A 23,728-nucleotide genomic window follows, 5' to 3' on the forward strand; every position below is an offset into this window, starting at 1 on the left:
TACTCCCTTCATAGAATCAGGCCCCCGTTTTATTCGTTTAGCAGTCACACACGACTAGAAGACAGCTTGAGTCTTAGAGCCATTATTCTATATATTAACCATTATAAAAAACAAACAAAGATAATGATACTTACCATAAGTGTTAAAATGTTTCCTTTTAATATTAATTTTTAACCAAACATTAAATTGCATACTAGGCCCAGTAAGATTTTTATTGGCTCGATTCACATAGCCCATTTTAAAACTTAGATAAATAAGATTATCACAAAAAAAAAGTCAAGGTGGTGATGTTTTAGAACAAATTGTAATACCATCATATATATTATTAAGAAGTAGTTATTTATAATATTATTATTATAAGAAGAGGGCGTGGGAAGGAGTACCAAACAACTTCCACTAAAATTTTTTTTAATTTTTTTTTAATTTAATTTCAAGTATACAGCCTTTATGTACTTGATATTAACCTAATGTTCGCAACACATCCTTTTTTTTAAATGAAAGTAGACATATAAAATGCTTACTGTTTAAATTAACCACAAATCTTGAGTAAAGGCCCCATAATTGTGTGCAATTTATTAATTATGAAGGTAAGCAAGCTCGACTCTCCCACTTTAAACTTACCATGGACTTCTAAATACGATTGTAACAGCTTAATATGGTCGAGATCCCGAACACTAAACTTGCTCTCATTTTATATAATTATTGTAGCTACTGAAAAAAACACGTAGTATATAGGTGCAGCTATTTGTTTGTAACAATGTACACTATCTGGCCACTGTGTAAAGCTAACCTGGGGAATTAAGTGTGAGATTTCTAAAACAAGTGAGCTCTAGATCTCCGTAATCCTGTTTTACGTATTAGGGTAAGAAGATATTTAAGCTAAAAGTTTTTTTCTGAATTTGCAGTCTGGTTTAAATAAGTGTTTTCGATCCATTTTTTTTAATGTAATAAAAATCAATTGAGTAAAGTAAATATTTATTACATGAAAGCTTTGACACGATACAAAAAAAACCGCTGACAACAAATTAGGGCTCTTGAAGCTTGTCAAGTGTCTACTCAATAGGCTGGTCAGCTATCGTAAGTTTCGCCCTGTTACCAATTAATATACGCATTAAAAAACCTAACTCTAATTTTAATATAGTTGTGCATATAAAATTAATTTTTTTGAAAGACCTGGTTATAAGTCTAATTAATCTAGAAAAATAAGCCACACCCACTGTAAAAATAGTAAAGCTATAACTAGTCAACTTAGAGAGGGCATACGTCCAAGTTGCTTTGCTTATCTGATATGATTGCGGTAAAAAAAAAAATTACTAACTACAGTTACTTCTATATAGTGTTACTTCTACTTAGAAATGCAACAATTTTCATGCAACTCCGTATTGCTAATTTTTTTCCAAGCTTTTTTTTCGACACTAATTTTTTCCTAATTTTTCACGTGCTAAGTCATATATTGTCAATACTTGGTGCCTCTTTTTTATCTTTAATTTTTATTAAATATTTTCATGACGTCCCTACAAGATACTTTGTGGTCTCTTTGTTCGCCTTGCTTTCTACCTCTACTCTTGTTTTAGCTTAATTGCATAAAAAGTTTATGCCAAACCTTTAATCTTGTTGTTGTTAATAGTACATTACATGTAGTAGTAAAAATAATAATACATTTAAGGGGAAGTATTTAAGAAAAGAAAAAATTTAACTTTACAAATAATGATTAAGAATTTCTGCCCTATGTTCGTTTAAAAACATAAATGCACTTTTCCTACTTAATTTTAAATTTACTTTTGCTACTTGTTAGCGTTATTTAGATAGACTTATTACCTTGTTAGTTCTCATTAAAGAGTTTTGTTAGACAATAATTAATTTATGAGAACTATTTTTTTATAATGTTCAGGAGGTAAGAAAGTGTCGATCCTAATTAGAAATTTGCGTAAAAATTGACACATAAGCTAAGGCCCATTATAGCGGGTTACTGCTCGTGGTGTCGAGTATATTTGTTGGTTAATACAAAATTGCGTCATTAAAAAAGGAAAAAGTTGCTTTATGGTTTATGGGGTTTCTATTATCAACCAACGTTTTCTGATAAATTAAATAAATTCAATAAAAGGTAATTTTGGTGTTAAATTAAGATAATTCTTATAACCCTTCATGTTGTGATTTTTTTTTTAAATTATCTTTTTTGGAAATAACGTATTCACGCTTTTGCAATTGTTTATAATATTTACTTATATACCCATTAAAAAAGCTTGGGGTGGCTTGGTGAGATGTTGGAATTATCTTGGTTTTTATTCAATGTGTCGTAATTTTTTAACCAATTCTTAGCAATAATAGTTTTTCTACTAGTGGTTAGCTCCCTTAAAATATTTAATATTTTTGTTTTACCTTTGAAAGTATAAAAAAATTTTTAAGAACTGCCAATTACTTCTATTTAAGTTTAAGATAATTACAAAACCTGTTATCACCCAAAAATTTCTATAGTGTTTCATGAGAATTTTTGAAATAATAAGGTGCGAATACGAGAACACCATTTCTAATAAATGTGTAAACTTCGAGGGGAATGCCCAAGGAAAAGTCTAAAGGCCACTCTCCAGGCACCTCTAATCGATGCCAATTGCTCATTCCGTACCACTCTTAGCTCAGCATCTAATTTTCCGTCTAATTAACAAACTCATTATAACACATCATTAGCAAGCACGCAACTAGTCACCAACGAAGTAGTGCTATACATAATGCAGTCAACAATTCCCAATTAATAATGTAGATTTACTTCACTATTATATGAGTTACCGCATTTGATACAGCTAGTAAGTCAACGATGGCAGTAGTTAAACTAAATTCCTCTTCTTAAACACATATGTACTAGAAGATTGGTTTATTATTACATAGGGCTCAACCAGTAATGCTCTTTCATTAGTAGGTTAGAGTGGCGATTTAAGTTTACAGATCACCACTTTAGCAGGCAGAGCATAACTCGGAGATAATTTAACAGAATTACTAAGTAGAATTCTAAAACCCTAGTACAAAATTCCCAGCTAACAATACCCCGATTATCTCCCAATGAAAAAAAAAACAAGCCAAAAGCAGCCGATATTGTCTTCATAGCAGTTTGTTACTGTTTGTCAGCTTTTTCGTTGCACCACTAGAATAAAAAAAATACAAGGAAAATTTACCGATGCTAGTTAACCCGTGAGATGCTGGAATGGTATAAACTGCATAAAAAGCTTTAATTAAAAACCTTGGCAACAAAATTAAAATGGATATATTAGTCATCTAAAGGAAGGTTATAAATATTTAAGCACTAGACTCGAGGTTAAATCATTGTTACCCTGAATAGAACGGGAGGGAGGTTACCATGACGGGTCGCCGGTCAATGTTAAAGCGAAGTACCTGCCCTCTAGGCAGCTATACTTACAAATATAATCGAACCATTGGCCTTATCGTGAAGGAGTGAAGTTATACACTTAACTGTATAAGCAAATTTAACAGTCGTGAAATGCTAATTAGCTCGTTCTACTAAGTTAGAACCAAAAAAAAAAACTAATCAAGAATAAATTTATAGCTATTAGGTGTAGCGATCAATAACCGTCATTGTGAAGAAGTGAACCAATTATAGTTTTCCTTGTTTACTGAGCAATTTTGGTATTAAAAAAGACAACAAGAATATAAATGGATTGTCAAGAAGTTTTCTAGGCGATCCATAATAACTTTACGAATCGCAACATGGCTCCTTTGGGAAGTTGGCTTGATCCATATAAGTTTCTGCCCTATCAACTTCCAATGGTAAAGTATTGGCTTGCCACGTTGTCTGCGTGCGGCGGGGGGTCTCTAACTATAACTAGTTTAGAGTTTGTATTCCGTGTTATGATCCTTAGTTGTTTGCCTTGCTTTATGTAGTAAAGTATCCATATTAGTCTTCGAACTGATAAGCCGTTAAATTGTTTTATTTAATCATAATAAGCTTAGTCTTCGCATTCCATAATTCAAAAAAGGTTTAAAAGCGAAGTCTAACTTGTTGATTGTATCTAAAAATAAATAAATAGAGAAGTTAAACGGATATTAATCAAAGTATGAAAATAGAGCTACGCTTACTTATTAGACTCTACTGGTTTGCTGGCTTTTCTGCCGTAAAAAGTATAAAATAACAAATGACTCTTTTATAAGGAAAATGCCTTTATATTTAATTATATTTTTTTATTAATGACAATTAGACATTAGCCGTGATAGGACAAGTTTTAATCGTTCAGTCCTTTCACAGGAGGGCTGGCTACCTTATGGGGCTGAGAGGTAACTAAGACACATTAAGCCCTGCTCCTACCATTTGCCCTAGGGTGTTAGGAAAACACTAAAAAGTGCGCGATATATTAAAATATTGTGTTATAACGCTAATAAAGGAAAACCTAATGAAAACCTATTGAGCTAAACCACGAGCAAAAGACGAACTTCTTTACCACTAAAGACATAGACTGACTCTCAGTTAAACAATAATAATGTCTTAACTAAAGTTCGACTAGTAATGAATTAAAATTCACATATATCTAAGCAAATATAAACCACACAGGAAAAATAAAATATAAACCAATTAAAAATATCATTAACTAATATTTATTATCATTATTAACTAATATTTATAAAATAAACGTATCTTTACACAGTTTAGCAGATGCTTAAGTTAAACAATTACAATTATACACTAATATGGTAAATATTGATCCCTCTTATTAACGGAAACAAATTAAACATTTAGTATCAAGAATCTTAAATTTAATCTAAACAAATATTATAAATGGAAATGATTTTTGACCTTTGTAAAGGTACATAGGTGGTTTGATCGTCCCCGTCCTTTAAGTCCTTGCCCTCATTATAGTCAGTGCTATCACTACGTATTAGCCTGACACTTTAAGCTGATTATCTAAATAGGTAGAGTGTTATTAATTATCACCTATTAGGACAACAGAATAGCCACTGCTTAGATTTTCCCTACTTACTTAAGGTATCTTATTGTAATAATTTTAATAAGTCTCGCCAAGATTTCACTAAGAATTATAGGCTTTACAGTTAAATGTAGGAATACCCAACATCAGCAGAAATACTAGTATCCACTTGCAAACAGCAAAGCAAAATGCTGCTACAAAAGTCAGTCACTGAAGCTCGCAGAAGAGCCCAGCCCAATGAGTATCGAAGAAACACAAGCCCTAGGCCATGAAAAAGCTACAACCTTCATCATGACTAAAGTGAACAAAGAGATTTTACCTTTTTAAGAGCAGATCTTTCGGCCCGATCGAAAAGAATACGTAACTTCCCTTATTTTAAGATAGAGCTTACCACAAATCAGCGGCTTAATTGTCGTATGTGATTTAAGTATCAAATAGGGTACTAGTTAACCAAGGATAAGAGAGAAAATTTTGCAGGAACTCCTATCCATGAACCACGAAATCGTAAGGGATGCCAGGACCAAAGTTAAGGTTATTTATAATCACTATGCAATCCAGTTCCGCGGAAATTCTCTAAAAATAACATCTATTGCGTGTAGGTGCGATTTTTCGTACTCTATACAATAACAGTAACCTGACGAAGGAGATCAATCTTTACTTTATTAGAAAATGTACTTATAAGTTAACAGTCAAACCACTCATTAAGAGCTCACTTTACACCGGTGAAATGGAATTTAAAAGGACTGCTGACGCGTATTTCGCGGGGTGCTCGCACTATGAAGAAGTTCCCCTCGCGTTAATGCTGCTATTATTTAAATGCTTTTAACTTGAAAGAATAATCAGCTTAATTATTTAGTGTATATACTGAAAATAAATAAACCTGGAAGAGGGTTGTGTAATTAAAAAGTGTAGTTAAGGAGTGAGGCGGGTTGCTAGGGTTGTACGACCTTCCTCGAGGATAGGTTGTAGCAGACAGGTAGCAACTATTAAAAAATACCCTAGAAGATTAGACGTACTCTTTGTACGTATGAGTAGTGTGAATAATTACCTATCCACTCAGGAGTTAAATAGCAGCTGTTGGCCAATACCTTAGTAGCCCTAGCTGCCAGCTTATCTACGAAACTTAGTGGACTTCACCTAAGTCTACAAGTTCATCCTGGTCACGAGAAGGAAGCCTAAAGTTAAGCAGGAATCAAGGGTAAAGCGATACGACTAGTATATTATAGCTAATAATTAAGCACGAGAAATAGCTTTATAACCGTAGTAATTCAGTCCAAGAGTTAAATTTTGAAATTAGCTCAAGTTTTACGCCTTTATCCTTTAAAAATATGCACAGAAATCCGAGATACAAGAGACTAACAAAGAAAGGTTTCATCTCGGGAATTAAAAATTTTAAACAATCCTTAAAATTAAATGGAGGTGGCATCATATAACTTACAATTAAGAGTTGCGTAGAGTTAAGAGAGGATTTTAAACCACCCCGTAAAAATTCGGATATCAATGTGTATGCTTAGGAGGAAGGGTATTAAGATTACCTTAAAAACCTATCCTGGCGTATCAAGAGTTTAAAAGGCGTTACTACCGACAAATTTCCAGGTCCTCAAGGTTTTATAAAAAGGAACACTAAAGCGGTCAGGGGCCCCCTACAATTGATTATCCGAAAATTTATCAATATTTGTCGTCGGAAAAATACAGAGCACTTTAATCTCGTCTGGGTGAATCTGATCCTTAAATAGCAGTTGAAGGTTAGGAATACAGTTACCTGACTTCAGTCGCATTATCAAAGCTAATAATAAAAACTTTATTTCTCTAATTTAGCTAATTGGTTAAATAAACTACCCAAGGGAGGTGGGATTCAAGCTTTTGAAGGCTTAGGCCTCTTCCACTTAATCTCTTCGTAATTTAGTATTACTGCCATGCACTTATGGAGCCTAAGGCCTAAACAATGTTTATAGCTTTCACTTGTAGTAGTAATATCATCCCCGAACGTCAGGCACTCCTGTAAGCCAAGTAGGACTGAAATACAATGTTAAATAAGTGACATTAAGTTTATAAACAAGAATTGTAAATATTTGATTTCCTTAAAAAAAAAGAAGTGCCGGAGGGATGAGGTACTACCGACTTAGAGCTGGAGTACAGAGTTTAATCGACCACCTAATATAACCTTAGTACATCCGAAAACCTAAAAGGAGCCCTCCTTAAGTGATAAAGACTGTTGAGGTTTTTTGCCTTGGAGAAATATAACCCGTGGTGTGCATTTCACCTTAGGTCTAAGTGAGTTACAGCGAGGAAGGCGCCAAAAAATCACTTCTCAAACAAGGCCTGTTACATCGTGAAGAACTTAGATTAGCAGGAATAGTTAAACCTAATCAGCATTAACTAGGTAAGAACACCTTTATTTACGTCGTTGTAGTAGCTTAAGAAATAAATATGTTTTTTTTTTTGTTTTTTTAATTAAAAAGAGAACTAGCCTTGTACACAAGGTTAGAAGTAAAAAAAAATTAGGAAGTAACCTTCTACAAGAGGATGTTTTTACAAGTTTCTGTCCTAACTGTATTAAATTACTTAGAGAAGAGTTTTTAGATTATTTCTTTAGATGTAAAACTAGATTGAAAAATTACCTTGTAAAATTACTACATAAGTGTTAATTTTACTCATCGAAAGATGAAGATGACACGCAAACACTTAATTAACTAATTTCGACCAAAACTAACCTCTTACCTTTTCAAATTCCTCAAAGGAAAATGTAACATTTAAGTACAATACCATACGCGACAAAATTCTATAAAGATCTAATATAAACATGCTAGAAAACTAGAAGTTAAAAACTTTAAAAGGGAAGATTGGATAACGTTCTCCGGTATGTAAGTAATTAGTAAAATATTTTGAAACATTCCAAAAAGCTATTTAACAAAGTAACACAGTGAACAAAATTATTAATCAACTTAGCAAATAATGAAATGTTAGGACAACGCATAGATAGTAGAGAAATATGAAATACAATTTTTAAAAAGAAAAGAATTTTCGAGTTCACTTGGTGCAGGTTAACATTATAACTTTGAGCCGAGTAGATAATTAATTGATAAAGTGAGTAATTAAGGGTGTTTTGGGTTATCTGGTAAAACGGCACAAGGAAAGGCCTAGTTCAAATCTGGCCAATAAGGTTAAATCATCCCAAAGGGATATAACAACAGAAAAGCATGAGCGATTTTAAAGATTGTATTTGATTAATTCGTATTGGAGCAAAAATTTAAAGAATGATAGGATACTTTAATTTCATTTCTGTTGTAATTTAAACTAAAATGGAACTAAGTATGTGCTTTTTTTATATAATGATTCATACAAAAAATTATTGGATTTATAATTTAATTTTAAGTTGGTTACTGAGTGGCTATTCGATGGCTTGTATTGATTTTTGGTAACCTTTAATGGGGACCAAAAGCGAGGTAAAAAAAAAAATTAATCTCTGTTTTCTATTCCCACAATTTTGTGAGCACTAGTATTCATCTCTGGTAATGTATACTATAAAGTGAAAAACTATATAGACTTTACTAGAAGGCTACTCCCTGGGTATTGATTTGGAATTTGTGTCCCGTTAGGTTCATGTAGCACTACAACAAGTGAGAGGTAGAGGAACACAGTGTGTAAAGGAATAAAATTATCTCTTAGCACTAGATAGAGAGACTTAAATTGGAATTAAAAAACTACTAACTTTTTTGTTCTCATTGATAGGATTATAAAACGGGTTAGACTATGGACAAGTTCAACAGAACTTCAACAAGATCATAGATCGAAAACAAGTTGTAAGGTAGTCATTAAAACGCTATTTACTAGAGTTTTAGCCCCTATGGATAATTGAATTCGTATGTAATGCGTATACAATGAAATAAAATTGTGTATTAAATAAGTATAAGATGTTGTAGGTCATTCGCTAAAGGTACTTCACTCTAGTCAACATTTGGAATTATTCCGAGGCAAGAGTTAGCAATTCGCTTCGGTGCCAGTCTATTTGGGTTAGGTGAAGCATTATTAGGTGAGTACGAGGTTATACAGGCAATCTTTAAAAACCAAAGTTGTGTCGATGGGGGTTGAAACCAAGGACTTGATTTTACGCGCCAATGTTTTTTATCGCTGAGCAACGACGGCAACTCAAAATTTAAATATGATGGTTCACATAATGTAACTTGTTAATACCAAATTTAGTAATGCAATTTACATACAATATAAAATGAAGATAATAGGTAAATTCCGAAGACTTCTCTTCGGTGAGAGGTTGACTTACCTGGCAGTCATCCTGTAAACCAATGAATTGCAAAATGAATACTGGGGTGAAACGTAGTGATGTTATAAGAGAAAGAAAGGTAAATGTATTATTTTACTCTATCCTGGGTTAGCATATCGTGGATGAATTAAACTCGTAGTATTGTAGTTTATATGAAAAAACTTCTATTGAAAGAAGATAGTCCCATTCTGGCCAGTAATACAAAAGTTGGTTATGCTGAGATGGGAACGAAATCAGTTTTGTCTTTAGCTCAACTTACCTAATATGATATTCTCTTCATTAATATCATCATCACCCTGCTTTCGGCAATAATCAAACCAAACAACACAACAGACATAAATTAGTTCCAAATCGAGTTCAACAGTGAAATGAGGTTGTAAGAATATATTTCTTCAAATTATCGAGTACCCTTTAACCATGCTAACTCCAAGGAGGGGTAGGCTTCTAAAGCAAGAGATATTCTTTGTAATATCTGATTTTATCTTAAGGCATCCTTACCTGACTTAGCTTGGGTTTCCTACTGAAAATCTGGGCTTTAACATAAAAAAGAGCATGGCTCTGTATTTGAATTCTAAGCGTTATCTTCCTTTAGTCCTCTAAAGCTTTCTTAGTTTTAGATGAATCGCACTGATCTTCGCGATGAAACAAGTAAAAAATTCAAAGGGAGTCAGTTAAATCGCTTCATTTTAAGGTTTTAGGCACACCTCAGAAAATATCTCCCCACTAGACTAGTAGGCAGTGCCGGTTGCAATACCTATTGCTTTAGTAACTTCCTTGCTCTCGTAATGTTCAACTTCTGATATTGCGAAATGTATTTCTCTGTAATCTACCTAACCTAGATCAAAAAATGTACCCTGCCTAATTCGGCTATTTATAGGTGTTGCCCTAAAATTCTTCTCAGAAAAGTCTAGTGCAATCTAGTCAATACCCTTGTGAATCCAGTTTTTTAAAAAATACAGAAACCGAGAACGTTTTCCAATATTCTGTAAGACGAAAACTTTATTATAAAATAACACTAATAAAGCGCACACATTTTGCTAATTACCTCCCTACTCCGTGTGTGCCGCCTGTTTTTAGTTACAAATGAAGTGTACTGCGAGTCGAACTTCTTCGCTGAGCCGAAGAGCTACCACAAAGGAATTCAAGCTCTACCGATAGGGAAGGCACCTGAATCGAGGATATTTTAAAAGCAATGTTAAAGTACATACTAATGGTTGCGGTACAACAGTCTAGGCTGCCTCCTCAATTCGATGAAGGCCTTCGGGGTTTTTTCCTGTTTCGCTGAAAGTTGGCAACTGTTGTTATGCTTGTGAAGACACCACGTCCAGCATCTAGCTAAACAATACGGGACCTATGCCTTTTATCATTTGTTGATAAAATAGTTGAAACAGTCATATTGCGCCGCTTAAAAGCGGTTCTTGACGCAAGTCATACTTGCCAGAGTTCTGACTTAGTTTTAATAAGGATATTTCACGAAGCAACTGTTTCTCCGATTGACAGAATGGCATCCCGTGCCTTAATTATAAAGGCATGTTCCTGTTTTTTCTTGATATCAGCTTTACAAGAGTAGTGCACTAAATCCCTCCCTACTGTTAAACGCGATCATATTTTACTTTAAAAAACCGCATTTTTTATGCATGTGTATAGGCGATGCGCATCACCCACTAAATCTACCAAGAGCTGGCTCCTCCCAAGAATCTCCCCTCTGATAACTCTTTTCTTTCCGCTTTATCTGCGCGACGTGCCACAGCTTGATAAGTCCCACACGCGGCTTGCCTTACGAGAGGGAAAGGGAAGGAGGGCGGATTTCTCGAACTCTGCAGTATCATCTTATGACGCTCGCCAACTGGTGTCATCGATGGCATATTACTTTATACGGAAAACGCTATCACCTGTTGAGAGCTCGCAAAACTTGGAGTTTTTTTTGGCCCGATCAAGCACCAGAAAATAACATTAACCATAAAAATAATTTCCATGTCGTTTTTTTTACAACATCCCTTCGCCACGACCTTTTTTGTTGTTTGCATGGCCTTACTTGCTAGCCGTTACTCTGTTCTTGATCAACGGTATTTTAGGTTTTAAATTCTACTTATTAAAAAATTTATTTAATTTCAGTGCTAACATGTACAGAATATTTACCTTATATGATTTTCGTTAGTTTCTGCATCCTGCAAGTCTAGAGCATATATATATATTGTAAAACTATCTACATCTTCAAAACATCATTATCATATATCATTTTTGGCTAGCGTAAATTCGTTATACCCATTATTCAGCTGAAAAATGATCTCTCGAGTCAATTGATTAAACGCGATAGTGCTTTTCAAAGACTACATGTGAGCGATCTTCTAGCATACGACTCAGCTGCCAACTACTTCATCTATTACTGTTCCCACTTCTTTACACACTTAGAAAATCCATTTTAGGTTTCTCTTTTTCAGTATGACCATCTAATTAGTTCTTTCACTGTTTTATTTTGCTGGAAGTTACCGTCACTACCTCCATTGGCAAACTAAGCCAACACTAACTTGAATAGTAATCAGTTACCTCATTTAAGCTTCTCTTGAGGGCCGAACTCCGTTGTCTGACCTCCAACCTCCATTTGAATTTCAAGTTATCATCAGAGGTCCCCACGTCTTTTTTGGTAATACCTAAGTTATCATTACCCTCGGTTGACAGTTCTTCTTTAAACATCATAAATATAAAAGTAAAGTCAAAAGTTGGGAATTCTGTTTTAGATTTGTTAATGTAATCATCTAGCAACAGTTTATTCTATTTCTCTTTCCAACTAGACTTTAATAACACCTTTTGATAGTTTGTATTGCCCGTTCACACAGGCCATTATACTGATGGTAATCAGTTGTAATAAACGTTCTTTAACTCCATATATGTTTAAGGAACTCATTAGTTCTTTACTTCTAAAGATCTCTTTAAAACACCCCAAAATTAATTGTGTGTTTATATAATGCTTTTGCGCAGACATAGCGAGTGTGTTTATCAACTATAATCGAAAGGCCATTTTGACCTTCCGTGGTTCGAGGCATTATTATTATGTCACTCGTTAATTGTTCTAGCAGTCTTTTAGGCATTGTTATTAACCGAAGTTCTTCACAGAGTTTACGCCTTCTGTTTCCGAACCTTTAACATAAACCGCTTTCATCGACAACCTCATTTACCAGATTTTTTAAACTATTATCTTTTATCACTTGTTGCAACTTCTTTTTTCCTATTGAAACCACTCTTGATGTATATTTTGTACCTTAATCTCAATGTCAGTTATAAGTTCATTCATGCCACTCTCGCAAACTGTATATACATTGGGAATAACCTCATCGGAGGGTACGCAAGATACCAGATCGGCAAAAACGTTGCTTTCTCCCGGAATATATTTTAATACCCCAAAGATACTACTCATAACAAAATTAAAACGATTGATTATTTTTTCTCTTACGGTAATAGCATCGTATTCACGTTGGAAAATAGGTAGAAGGCTTTTATGGCCAGTTTCTATAACCAAAGATTTGCTAGTAAGTTTAACGTAGAGCGTAAGTTTATTCTTGCATCACGCCACCGCTAAGACTCCCCTTTCAGTGATACTATACTTTTTCTGAGCACCATTAAACTTACAACTGACAAAGGCTACGTAATGCAATCGTCCATTTTACCTTTGAAATAAAACGCCCCCAACATCTCTCTCATCTGTTTGTAAAATTAATTCGTACTTGTTATTTGCATGCCCCCCTCATAATCTTTTCTCTACGAGCCGTAATATGGTCTTCCATGCAGTCGCTTGTTCTCTGTGCCATTCAATTTTTTTTTTTGCCTTTTTTTCGTTTAAAAGTCTTGGAAGGGTTCATTTACGATTGCATTGTTGGGAATATAATGATTCCAAAAGTTCAATTTTTTGGTCAACGCACATATTCAAACGCTTGTACTTTATCTTCACTCATTCGTACACCAGTATTCAGGGTTCTCTTCCTAACTATTTAACTGAAGGTTTCTCAATACAACACCTTTCAAGTCTAATTTTAACGTTAAATTTTTCATACCCTTTTTTTTAGCTCACACAACATTCCATAGTGTTCCACTTGAGAATTGCTAGCCACTAAACAACCGTCAACGTAAGCATGAGTATCTATTAGGCCAACCGTTATTTAAATCCATACTTTTCGAGTATTCGAAAGGTGAATTGACATAATCAAAGGTTGCAGGGTCCATTGCACCCCCCCACCGTCCGGCGTAGAAAGTGCAAAATATCTTGACGCTGGATGTATCCCTGATAAAATCCTTTAGCAGTATCTAAGGTGCTAATTATCTTTTTAACGTTTACCGGAATATTAGTGTACCTCTCAATCAGTGCCAGCTAGCTTTCCACCACACACCTGCATTTAACCCTTGGAAAGCAGCACACATTTTCATGAATTTCTCTAGTTTTTGCCGAGTTCCTGTGCTAGCATCCTTAATGGGGTCATTCGTGTTTCAAGAAAAAAAAAGTGCTTTAGCTTCTTCCTCTGAACAGTTTAAATCTTGACATATGCAAATACACAATTTACAGGTGTAACAGCAAATTCAATTGTTATTCTAAACCTCCATCTCGCGAAGTTCTTACGATTTAACTATATCGCCTTAATTATATAATAAAAGGAAGGTTGGAGTAAAACTTTATTTTATTGAAATACCTAACACTACATCCGACAGATAAAATCTAGTGAGTACGTCGTCTTAAGGTTTTTTTATACCCTGTTCCCATGCGCATATTATTAACATGTTTATAACTTGTATAATTGGCTCTTGTCCAGTACGTAAACGCAAGCTGTAAATAAAATTTTTAATTAAATGCGCGTTAATCCGTGACCCCTCATTACACTAAAATGCACATCAACCTTTTACCCTCACAAAATTCTCAATTAGAATTCCTATTTTTGGTGGATAAAACTGTTTATTTGTAACGTATAACTTTATCTTTATAATTTCCTATAAGCATCTGTTATCACATGCTACGCTAAATTTAAATTCTGCAGAACTTTATTAGATTTAAAAAGTTAAGAGCACACCAAGCTACTGCTAATGCTTTTCGATCAGCAGAATTATTGTCCTCAGCTTTTACCACTGGTTTAAGTCTAAACATCGCCTCACACTTTCAATTACAAAAAAAAAAGTATATTTTCTTAATACAATGCTTCTTTATTAACAAGAAAAGTTTTTTTCTAATCAAAATTGTATGGCTTTCCTGGCACTCTTTTATTTTAGTTCATCCTAATTTGGTAATCTAATCGTAAAGTGTAAAGTTGCTGTTGAACAAAAGCTTTAATCGCACCGAGTGAAGGGCACTAACCTCCGTTTCGGGTAACATAACGGACCCAGGGGAGTGCCTGATAGCCTGACTTTTCTATGACTTTCAAGTACCGAACTTGAATTCCTAGGGAGAAATTAAGCACGTTAGGCAGTGATTACACGTCGGGAAGCTCCCTACCTGACGTAGTAAGATACGGAATTTCGAAGCTCACAGTAATCGGTGCCTTGCCTTCCTCTTCATCTTTAAAAAAAGAATGATCTTCTAAGCACTTAATTATCAGGCAAAAGTACCTTTTTCGACGGACGGCAGCCCAAAGTGGGCCCGCAAAAAACACTCTTTGCCGCCGGAAAACTGGCGGATGGACCAAACCAAAGCGTTCAACTCCGGGGCGTACTTCACGCTACCTGGATAGCCACCAGTTACGCGCAGTTGCCATCAAAAGTTCGTGTCTGGCGGGAATCCACACACACCAATAGAACTTTTATAGCGGGGACTATCAGCGTCCGAAGGGACAGGAACGTGGATTCGGACGTTGTGTGCGCAGCTTTTGCGTTTGAACTGGGAGCGAGCCTTAACCATGTACTCTACTCGGCTGTGGGCATGCCTCTCGACAATCGACTCCACCCAGAACAAGGGCTTCAACTATCACAGGACCGGAGTGTCCTTTTTTCACAGAGTGCGAAAGGAGCAAGACAGCAACCTGACTGCTAAGGCGGTAAGACATAAGTGTGAACTGGCCATCCGGTGGTATGAATGATATAGTCCTATCGTTTTCAAACCTGCAGGGGCACGTGGTCAGAAAGCTCGCGGAAGAGGGCTCACAGACAACAAGAACCTTGATAAACGTACGCACTGATGAAACTTAATGTCTTCCAACTCAACTGCCTTCCCTCTCGAAGCTAAAGAGAAAAATAACTATGTACAAGTAAATCTTCATCTTTTTCTCACCCCTGCTGGAACTATCAAACAAAATTTTGTCGTTCAGCCCGAGGCGCAGTTCAGGCATTCCTTAATAAAAAAAAATTAAAAAAGCTGGAAACACCAGTATAACAGAAGCGGGAACCTGAAAGATAAACGCGCATATTGACAGCACCGACTACTTCGCACTGCAGAACTTGTCCCGTTTGGTTAGTCTAGGTTCAAAGGCTAAGCAAGCAAAGGTTATAATGGAGAAACTTATTAAACAAACCAAAAGATTAACAGATTCTATGACGTCAAGAAAAACTTCGTTTTTTTTATAAAATATGCCGTCTGACCGCCACGAGACGGCATTAGTTACCGCCATAGGAAGCTTTGTTTCAACTAACAACTTGTGAGATTTCTGTGTAATATATCTTACGGGAAAAAATTGGTGACGTACTTTTACAAAGTATGAAAAAAGATACTTGCGGAGGCTTATAAAGAAAAATCTAGATATATAAAGTTTATAGTATACTCTTGTAATATCTTTGTTTCAGTGGTCTGAATATAACCAAAATCAACGATTTCGTCAAATAACTCGTAAATAATAACAAAATTGTCTCGAATAGATTCTTCTTCTAGTTCTTTAAAGTATTCTTTAAAAACCTTAATAAAAGTTACATCCAGGAAAGGATTTGTGAAAGGATATAATTAACACAAAAATTTCCGAGTCAAGTACCTTAACGAGTTTATGCAAAAAAACAAATATTAAAGCGACGTTCGCGTTTCTCCTAGTGGTGGCTACCACTTTATGTATATAATAAAGATTTTGTAAGGGAAGGCTAAGTTTTCGACCTCTTTAGTACTTAAATATTATCTACACTTTTTTGAGTGCGAAACCATCCAAAAAATAGGGAGGGTGCTTACAATAGACATTCTTGTACTTGATGAACAAGTAAGTTACATCACCATCTACAATTATTGGTACTTCACCGAGCCCATCTTCATCTTTTTGAACAAGAAGGGTGGGAAATTTTTCTATAAATACGTATATATATATATATTTTAAAGCCAATAATTGTTATAATGTAACCAATGCAATCAAAGGGGACATCCCCTCTGTATTCTCTACTTATTAAAGTTTTTCCTTTAAGATCGAGCACGTAAAGCGCAGAAAACGGCATGGAATAGAGGGGGTTCAGTGGCGTTGGTCTAAAGATTTTTCCGCTATACAGATACACAAAATTGGCAAAAATTATCAGAGGTATTAAATCAATGATTGGTTTATAATAAGGCTTCCTTTAAAAAAGCGTGCTCAGGGAACAGAAACTTCCGATGACCACAATAGGGAGGCTAGAAGTACAGATAGTAGTAATACTATCAACAGCGGGTGAATGCATTATGTATTGAATACTTAATATTTACATTTTTCCATCGGTGGTTCTAAATTTTTAAGAATTTTTTAATTTAGCCACGTACTAGTAAGCAGTTTAAAGACTCTTTTAACGTATTCAAAGTAGCGTCAGGGCTTAAGTGCACTCAAAGATTCATGAAGGAAAATTTAGGGCACAGTAACTAGACTTCAAGTAAAGTATGCTAGTTATAATAGGATATTGCTCAAAATCTTTTTTTTTTATTTTTTTTGTGATCACAATAACTCAGCAAACTTATAAAACCTTGAATTTTTTTAAGTATTTATACTTTAAATTAAACATCAAACGATCTTAGCACACACCCAGTCTTTCAGCAGAGCGCTACCATTTTTAGCCAGACGCTGATGGACTATGAAGTAGTCGTTCAAGTGCTAATTTGTTGAATTAATCACAACCCTGTCTAGAGCACGAAGGAGCTGTTCGTTTTTTTAGCGTGGCAATAGAATCTCAATAATTTTTGTATAACACTACAACTATTAGTTGCAACTCCGCAAAAATTGTATTTAAGCGGTAAACTTTCAAAATAAATTTATTTAAAGTTGTGCTAGTCTATGCAATATACTGAAGGTATCTGTTAATAGTTAAAAAAATTTTAAATCAAAAAATTTTAGAATCATACATGGATAGAGAAGGGCGCTGGTCCTAAATTTGGTACGAATAGGAACTTTGAAAAAACATAAATTTTTCATATTTTACAAGATCTCTTTAAAAGGATTAGGCTTAAATTTGCATCTAACAGTCAAACAATTCTAGATTCTAGAACTTAAGTTTTATGTAACTTCAATCTTCCGAATTAAGATGTTACCAGAGTATTAGTAATACTATTACAACATGTGGATACTTAGAAAATTTCTCTAAAAATAAAATATACCACTTCACGTAAGTCGTTATAGTTAAAACTAAGGGTCTACCGTCCCGACCCAATATATTGTTCAAAGCGTGGAAGATATGACTTTTAAAAGCCTTGAAAATATAAATAATAACTATATATTAATGTTTTTAACATTTAAATAAGTAGCCAAACTCCGTTTTAAACCTCTTTATTGGAACTTATTTCAGTATTGAATGTAAAACACCTCTTCTGATGGTTTCATTTTGAGCAGCGCCCGCTACAATTTCATTCTGAGCTCTTTCAGCCGTGTACTCGGATCCTCTGTACCAGTAATGAATCTAAACCAGTATAGGGACAGTTAAAAAACACAGAAACAATGTAAATATAAAAACCCTTTTGAACATGTAAATACAAAGCATAAAGTTAAGCGTCCAAAACGAAGCTGAGAGACTAATAAAAAAACCGAGGGGAGTACTCTCCTTCAGCGTGGCCACCGCACTGATCCAGCCTCTATTGCATTACAATAGTAGGGGAAAACGAAACAGATGGTCGATAGATATCACTAGCAGCGCACCCGCCGCCGGATCCTTGAACGCCAATAGCCAAAAAGGCGTTGGCCAGAATCTGGAAGCCAAACACAAAGAAGAACACCATAAAGCTTATCGACTTGTCTTTTCTGGGTAAAAAAAGCATCTTGTTCAGTTAAATAATGTATTATTAATTCAAGGCAATAATTATAAAAACTCACTGGAAACCGCGATACAAGCTTCGATACCACAAAACAAAGGAACCGGGGACAAACGCAATAACGTAAAGGAGGGCTAGCACCAAATGCATGATCTTGGAAGAGCAACGGCCACATCTCAAAAAGGATAGCGCCGCAAGAAAATTTAAAAAATAGCAAAGACAGTGGACTGTAACATTTTAATATTAGCAATCTTATAAAAAAATGATAGATGCAAAATAGAAAATATAAAAGATTTAATAGACTAAGCCATAAATAAATCAACTTAGGGGAATAAAAAGGTTATAGCTTAGGTATGAACTCTACATTTCCAGAGGTTGAACATTAAAAACACCAATTTCCTATTGTCTGCTGGAATTTCGTTAGTGATGGAGTGGTAAATCCACGGCACAAAGGGTGGTATACACCACTCAGGAAAGGGAGGCCAGTTGGGTCTCTATTATAAGCTACACTTTTTATCAAAATAAACTTAAAAAAGGAGAGCTGAGACACCTTTTCTAATGCTGCACTCTGAGAATTAAGAACGTGAAGCCTTCTTTCTATTTCGTCTTCTTTTAGCCTTAATCTTTTTTCTCTCTCTTGTAAACGAAGTTCTCTCTCAGCCTGGTAAGCAAAGAAAAATAAACAGTAAAAAAAAAATAACAGGAAAGGATACTAAAGTCGCAGATTGCGAAGTAATAGAAGGTGTTAATACTTGCTCCGTAACATCTGCTAAAAAAAATAGTATAGAGATGAAATTCGCTTTCGACAACTTAACACAAGTATGAGGTATTGCGATAGATTAAGCGCTTTAGTTAATACATAATATATTATGGAAGCTCAGTTTAATAAAGTAAACCAGTATTAAGTGAACCAACTGATCTCTTATCAGCAGCTTCTGAAGGGGTCGCTGAAATGTTTATGCTATGAAAAGACGAAGTTGGTTTAACGAAGCCTGAAAGATTAATGGGAGTCGGGCTGGGTGAATCCTACAAAATAAAGTCAAAAAATGTTTACAGGAATCTGAAAACTTAAGAAAATAATTTAACAAAAGGAAAATATAAAAAATTTATATATTTTCCTCATCATAAGTTGTAAATGGGTTTTCAGTCCAGTCTTCTTCCATTATTTTTTTTATTAAAGTAGAAGACGTTACACTTTATATACTACAGCTCAAGAAAATTTTAGAGCTTTCGCTGTGCGCTAAAGCGAGGAACTACTAGTGTTGCAGAGGGCGAGGTTTAGTACGGAACTACTGAGGGACCCGAACATAGTACTTTTGTTTATATATTTGCGGATGCCGAAAAGAGAAATGTTTAAAGAAATAAGCCATAAATTAAAATAAAAAAGGGGTTCTAAAGTTTATATTTAACTGAATGTTAGAAAAGGATATTTACGATTTGTAAAGATCTAATACTGTTAATATTTAAAGCTTTTAGTAGATGACTAGTAGATTAAAAGCATTATTATAGCTGTTGCGTCAGGAGGGACTTTCAGGTTGCAAAAAATCTATTTAAATTAAATTTTATTTGAGCCTTTCACAAACTGTGAACTTTTTATTTATTTGTAAAATAGAAAACAAGAAGGAAGAAATTAATGAAAAACAAAAACCAATATATAGACTTAAAAAAAACTTTTCAACAATAAAAAAGGATACGGAAGTGCCCTAGCAATATAGTTTTTGTAAATAAAAACAGTTAAAATAAAATTACTAATACAAATAAAGAAATAACTTTATACGTACAATAAATTGATACAACTTGTAATTTTTTATATACTGGTTATTTGTACATTTGTGTTAATTCTTTAATAAGCATATACTTTCATTAACTACTTAGTGTGCTCTGCTACTCTCGTGAAGGTAGTAAAGAAGAAGAAACAAGTTTAAAGCGCTTTACGTCTATTCCCAGATTCAGAAAAGCTGAAAGAGAAAGTGTATACAAACTACAAAAAACGTTAGATTGTATTACTGGGATTGAATAGCTGTAATTAAAGAAATATTTGTAGTACACAAGACGCGCCAAACGTTTGTAACCATATATAACGGAACTAATTTCATCCTTTTATAGAGGGTAAAAAAAGAGAAAAAAATCAAAGAAACCTTCCTAAAAGTCTTAAAAAGATTCATATTGTATTGTACATGTTTCTTTTTAACACTTACGTCTTTTGTTTTATAGAAATCCTTTTCTGTAAGCCGCCGGGATGGAAGTCTTAATGCAGGCATCTACATATCTGGTTAAATAATTCTTGAATGAATATACAAGTTATTAGATATTTAATGAAACATGAGTCCAATCTTTAAATTTTCTTGACTAGGAGTATAATATTTTCGTAAGGCACACCTAGTTTACCCTTGTCTGCTGGGTGAAGTTGTAAAAAATAGTGCAGTAGGTTTGCTACCTTCTATTCCTTTTTGTATAATTGCTGGGACTACTCTCCTTGGATTCTAAATAACATGAGGAAATAAGGCCTTGCTTTTTTTTTTAAATTGTGGTGGACTATAACACTTACGTCACTTAGAACGTGGAAAATAGTACTTCATTTTTTAAGATTTTCAAAACTTTTTTTTTTTAACTTACGCTTTCTCGGTTATGGCCGTGAAAGATAAGATGCTATGAACTATAGTCGTAAGCGGAAGGGACAGTGTTATTGGTTCAAATCCAATATTAATTTTCTGCCATTATCCACTTTTTCTGTTGTTACCATTTTAAATGGGCTTACATATTACCGTTTTAACCAAATGGAGGACGTCTAAATAAAAGACAAGAAAACATAACTAGTATAGTTAGTCTAGTTGAACTAATCCTTTTATAGTAGTGCAGCAGTTTATTGTGTGAGTAAAATTCCTATGACATTTATTATAGTAACCTTGTAGTTTAATTAAAGGTTTTATAAGAGTAGTCTATAGGAATATACATAGTTATTTTTATATATAAGTACAGTAGGCTTCTAATAACAAACATTACGGTGGTAGTAGCAGATATCCTTAGGGGGAGGGGAAATTTGTATAAAGTAAAAATGAGGGAGGAGCCGAAAGAAGACAACTTCTCCGGCTACCCCTCTTATAAGAAGCTAAAGTGGAGAAAGATTCCGTGTAAAAAGCAATTAAACATGAAAAGTCGACCCTAAAAGATGGGGAAGTTTTCTGCTTAGTCTGGATCGGTGGATCTCGCCTTGGCTTTGGTGGAAGAGGGCTCTTTTATCCCGTTGTGACCCATATGGGTGTAAAAACATCGTCGTAGGGAAGGGGTGCGTAGTTAATAATATATATTTTTTAGCCAGTAACAAAGATAAAGAGAAAAGGATGAAAGGGTCCGCGAGAAAAGAAAAAAAACTGGTCAAGACCCCTTTCTGCTAATTCCTTTTATTAAAAAAAAATTCGTCACTTGATTTGAATTCCTTTGTTAATAACTTTTTTTTGTTTACTCTCGCCTTTTATCTAAGTATGCTAAATGACTTACGAACAGAAAAATATCGTCATATTCTATATGATGGATGGCTTAGCCTTAAAAATATTCGATTTAATATTATGGAGGTGTTTGTAATAATAAAGAATGAAGTGAAAAACAAATAAATAAACAAAGGAAACAAGAAGAAAAAACACAATTAAAACAATCGATTCCCTTGTGTATTGTGTTGGGCTTGGATCCTATGTATAAACGTTTGCTTTAATGAAACAATTTATTTTTTTTTTTTCAATGCAGAACCTTGTTAGTCTGAACTCGCTAATTTTCCGCTACCCTATAGCTTAGGAAATTTCTACATTTCTCAGGGAAGAGTTACTTTTGGTGAAAATTGTTAAACTAAACTACCTTAACTTACCGTGATCATGAAAGAACAGATAATCTGTTCAGGGACGTCACTAATAGAGAACTAAGTAAATTAACAGCAAAGGCACAAACAACAGAAAATGACTTTCAAATTGAATGTTCCTTACCTTTTTAGATCGAGTCAAAATAATTCGAACAATCAAGCTCTCAATCAGGAGTGACCGCAGACATATTACAATAGCTTTCAATCGATAAGCTGTCATTACTGTCCTGGCATAAACAACCAAAAACTAGCGCTTGCGCGCATCACGTGGGGGTTGATAACGTGCCCTGTCCCATGACTCGTAAATAAGTTTGCTCAACCGCAGGCGGTTAGTGTGCCTGGCTAGCCTGTCGTAAAAATGCATAGGCATTTCGTTGGAAGACTTCGAAAGTGTGAGCATTTCCAGGGTTTGTAGTATGTAAGTTCTTGGGAATACTGGTGGTTTGGATGTCTACTAACACACGTTTAAAAGAAACTAGTGTCTATCGATAGACCCAGGTTGGTATGTAACGTATCGTCCTCACGAAATAAGATGCGCCGGTCATCCGCAGCAGCTTGTTTTGCTGCGTTTGGAGGGGTGCGATCGTCGTCGGTTTACCATATGTCCAAGCCACGGCGCGCAGGCCATAATAGGACACTTGAATACTTTATAAAAACGCAGTTTATTGCGCAGAGACATTGCGCTTTTAGCACTCAGCAAAGGGTAGAGTGTGTGAATTGCTGTTTTGACCTTAGTCGTAACGAACTCTACGTGTTACCTCCAAGGTTAGTCTCTTATCGATGATGATGCCCAACTGTATGGCTTGAGAGCGATGGGGCTTTTACACCTTCGAGGATAGAGGCGGAGTAGGGTGATGCATCTTCTTGAGATGAGGATTGGTTTGCTCTTCGTTCCATTAATGTTTACTCCTCACTGCCGACACCAGTTGGCAAATGTTTCCAAATAACGCTGCAGGCGTTGCCGTAATGAGGGGCTCTTTGAGGGCGAGTAACGTGCAGTGGCAGCGACATAGTGTGCAACGCGGTGTGAGGGTTCACAGGGAGTGGGATATCTCGCATGTATAGCGCGAAGAGTAAGGTCGAGAGCAGAGAACCTTGCAGTACACGAGCTGTCAGTCGACAGTATGCCGACAGAGCCCCAACTCTCACTCGAAAGATGCGTTCGGAAGTCTTTTCAATATCGAGAAAAGGACGCTCGTGGATTTCTTGGAATTGAAATTCTAAGTTGTCCACGCAACAAAGCGCAAAAGTTGCTGTGTCGTCGAGTGGTCTCCTCGGTATCAAATTGGAACTCTGAAAGCGTTTTGAGTGTTTCTACATATTCTTCTAGCATGTGTAGTAGACAGCGTCCACGACTTTGCCAGCCGCTGATGGAAGGCTAGTGGGGCGAGTGAGATTGTCTTTGTTACTAAGGCCTTACACCTTAATACAAGTCAATTAGATATTAAGATAAATTCTATGAGTTGAATTACCCAAATCCCTATCAATAATATTATTGGGCCTTTATCCTCGCAGTTATT

At 35.0% G+C, this 23,728-nt stretch overlaps 2 protein-coding genes and 1 long non-coding RNA gene across 6 annotated transcripts; all 3 read right to left on the bottom strand.

The window, feature by feature from the left end:
* Positions 1-4,816: 4,816 nt before the first annotated feature.
* Positions 4,817-6,277, bottom strand: LOC135143488 (uncharacterized). 2 transcript variants are annotated; one of them, XR_010282802.1, is made up of 7 exons: positions 6,188-6,277; positions 5,977-6,103; positions 5,809-5,911; positions 5,563-5,733; positions 5,248-5,514; positions 5,069-5,189; positions 4,817-4,906 (listed from the first exon to the last, which is right to left on the bottom strand). It is a non-coding gene; the product is annotated as an uncharacterized LOC135143488 (long non-coding RNA). The 2 variants fall into 2 exon arrangements; XR_010282801.1 differs by having other exon boundaries at positions 5,563-5,754.
* Positions 6,278-14,390: 8,113 nt separating this feature from the next.
* LOC135143455 (AP-1 complex subunit mu-1-like) lies at positions 14,391-16,590 on the bottom strand. Of its 3 annotated transcripts, none has more exons than XM_064075314.1 (14): positions 16,500-16,590; positions 16,334-16,444; positions 16,146-16,213; positions 15,942-16,072; positions 15,696-15,840; positions 15,570-15,639; positions 15,455-15,514; positions 15,342-15,405; positions 15,207-15,285; positions 14,977-15,148; positions 14,797-14,910; positions 14,684-14,746; positions 14,528-14,629; positions 14,391-14,466 (listed from the first exon to the last, which is right to left on the bottom strand). In XM_064075314.1, exons 1-13 carry the CDS (start codon positions 16,588-16,590, stop codon positions 14,541-14,543), a joined length of 1,257 nt encoding a protein of 418 aa, XP_063931384.1. In that variant the 3' UTR covers positions 14,391-14,466; positions 14,528-14,540. The 3 variants fall into 3 exon arrangements, with proteins under 3 accessions (XP_063931384.1, XP_063931383.1, XP_063931386.1); XM_064075313.1 differs by having other exon boundaries at positions 14,405-14,479; positions 14,546-14,629; XM_064075316.1 differs by lacking the exon at positions 16,500-16,590 and having other exon boundaries at positions 14,405-14,479; positions 14,546-14,629; positions 16,273-16,347.
* A 1,291-nt stretch (positions 16,591-17,881) lies between these two features.
* On the bottom strand, positions 17,882-19,584 carry LOC135143478 (secretory carrier-associated membrane protein 4-like). The gene is made up of 9 exons (XM_064075348.1): positions 19,475-19,584; positions 19,255-19,382; positions 19,072-19,124; positions 18,909-19,019; positions 18,723-18,852; positions 18,420-18,585; positions 18,246-18,347; positions 18,064-18,181; positions 17,882-18,009 (listed from the first exon to the last, which is right to left on the bottom strand). The coding sequence occupies exons 1-9, from the start codon at positions 19,519-19,521 to the stop codon at positions 17,890-17,892; spliced, it is 975 nt and encodes a 324-aa protein (XP_063931418.1). The 5' UTR covers positions 19,522-19,584; the 3' UTR covers positions 17,882-17,889.
* Between the last annotated feature and the right edge of the window lie 4,144 nt (positions 19,585-23,728).

Source organism: Zophobas morio, unplaced genomic scaffold (genome assembly GCF_036711695.1).
Source record: "Zophobas morio isolate AGI-343-1 ecotype UQ-CSIRO unplaced genomic scaffold, CSIRO_AGI_Zmor_V1 ptg000059l, whole genome shotgun sequence".
Taxonomy (NCBI): Eukaryota; Metazoa; Arthropoda; class Insecta; order Coleoptera; family Tenebrionidae; genus Zophobas; species Zophobas morio.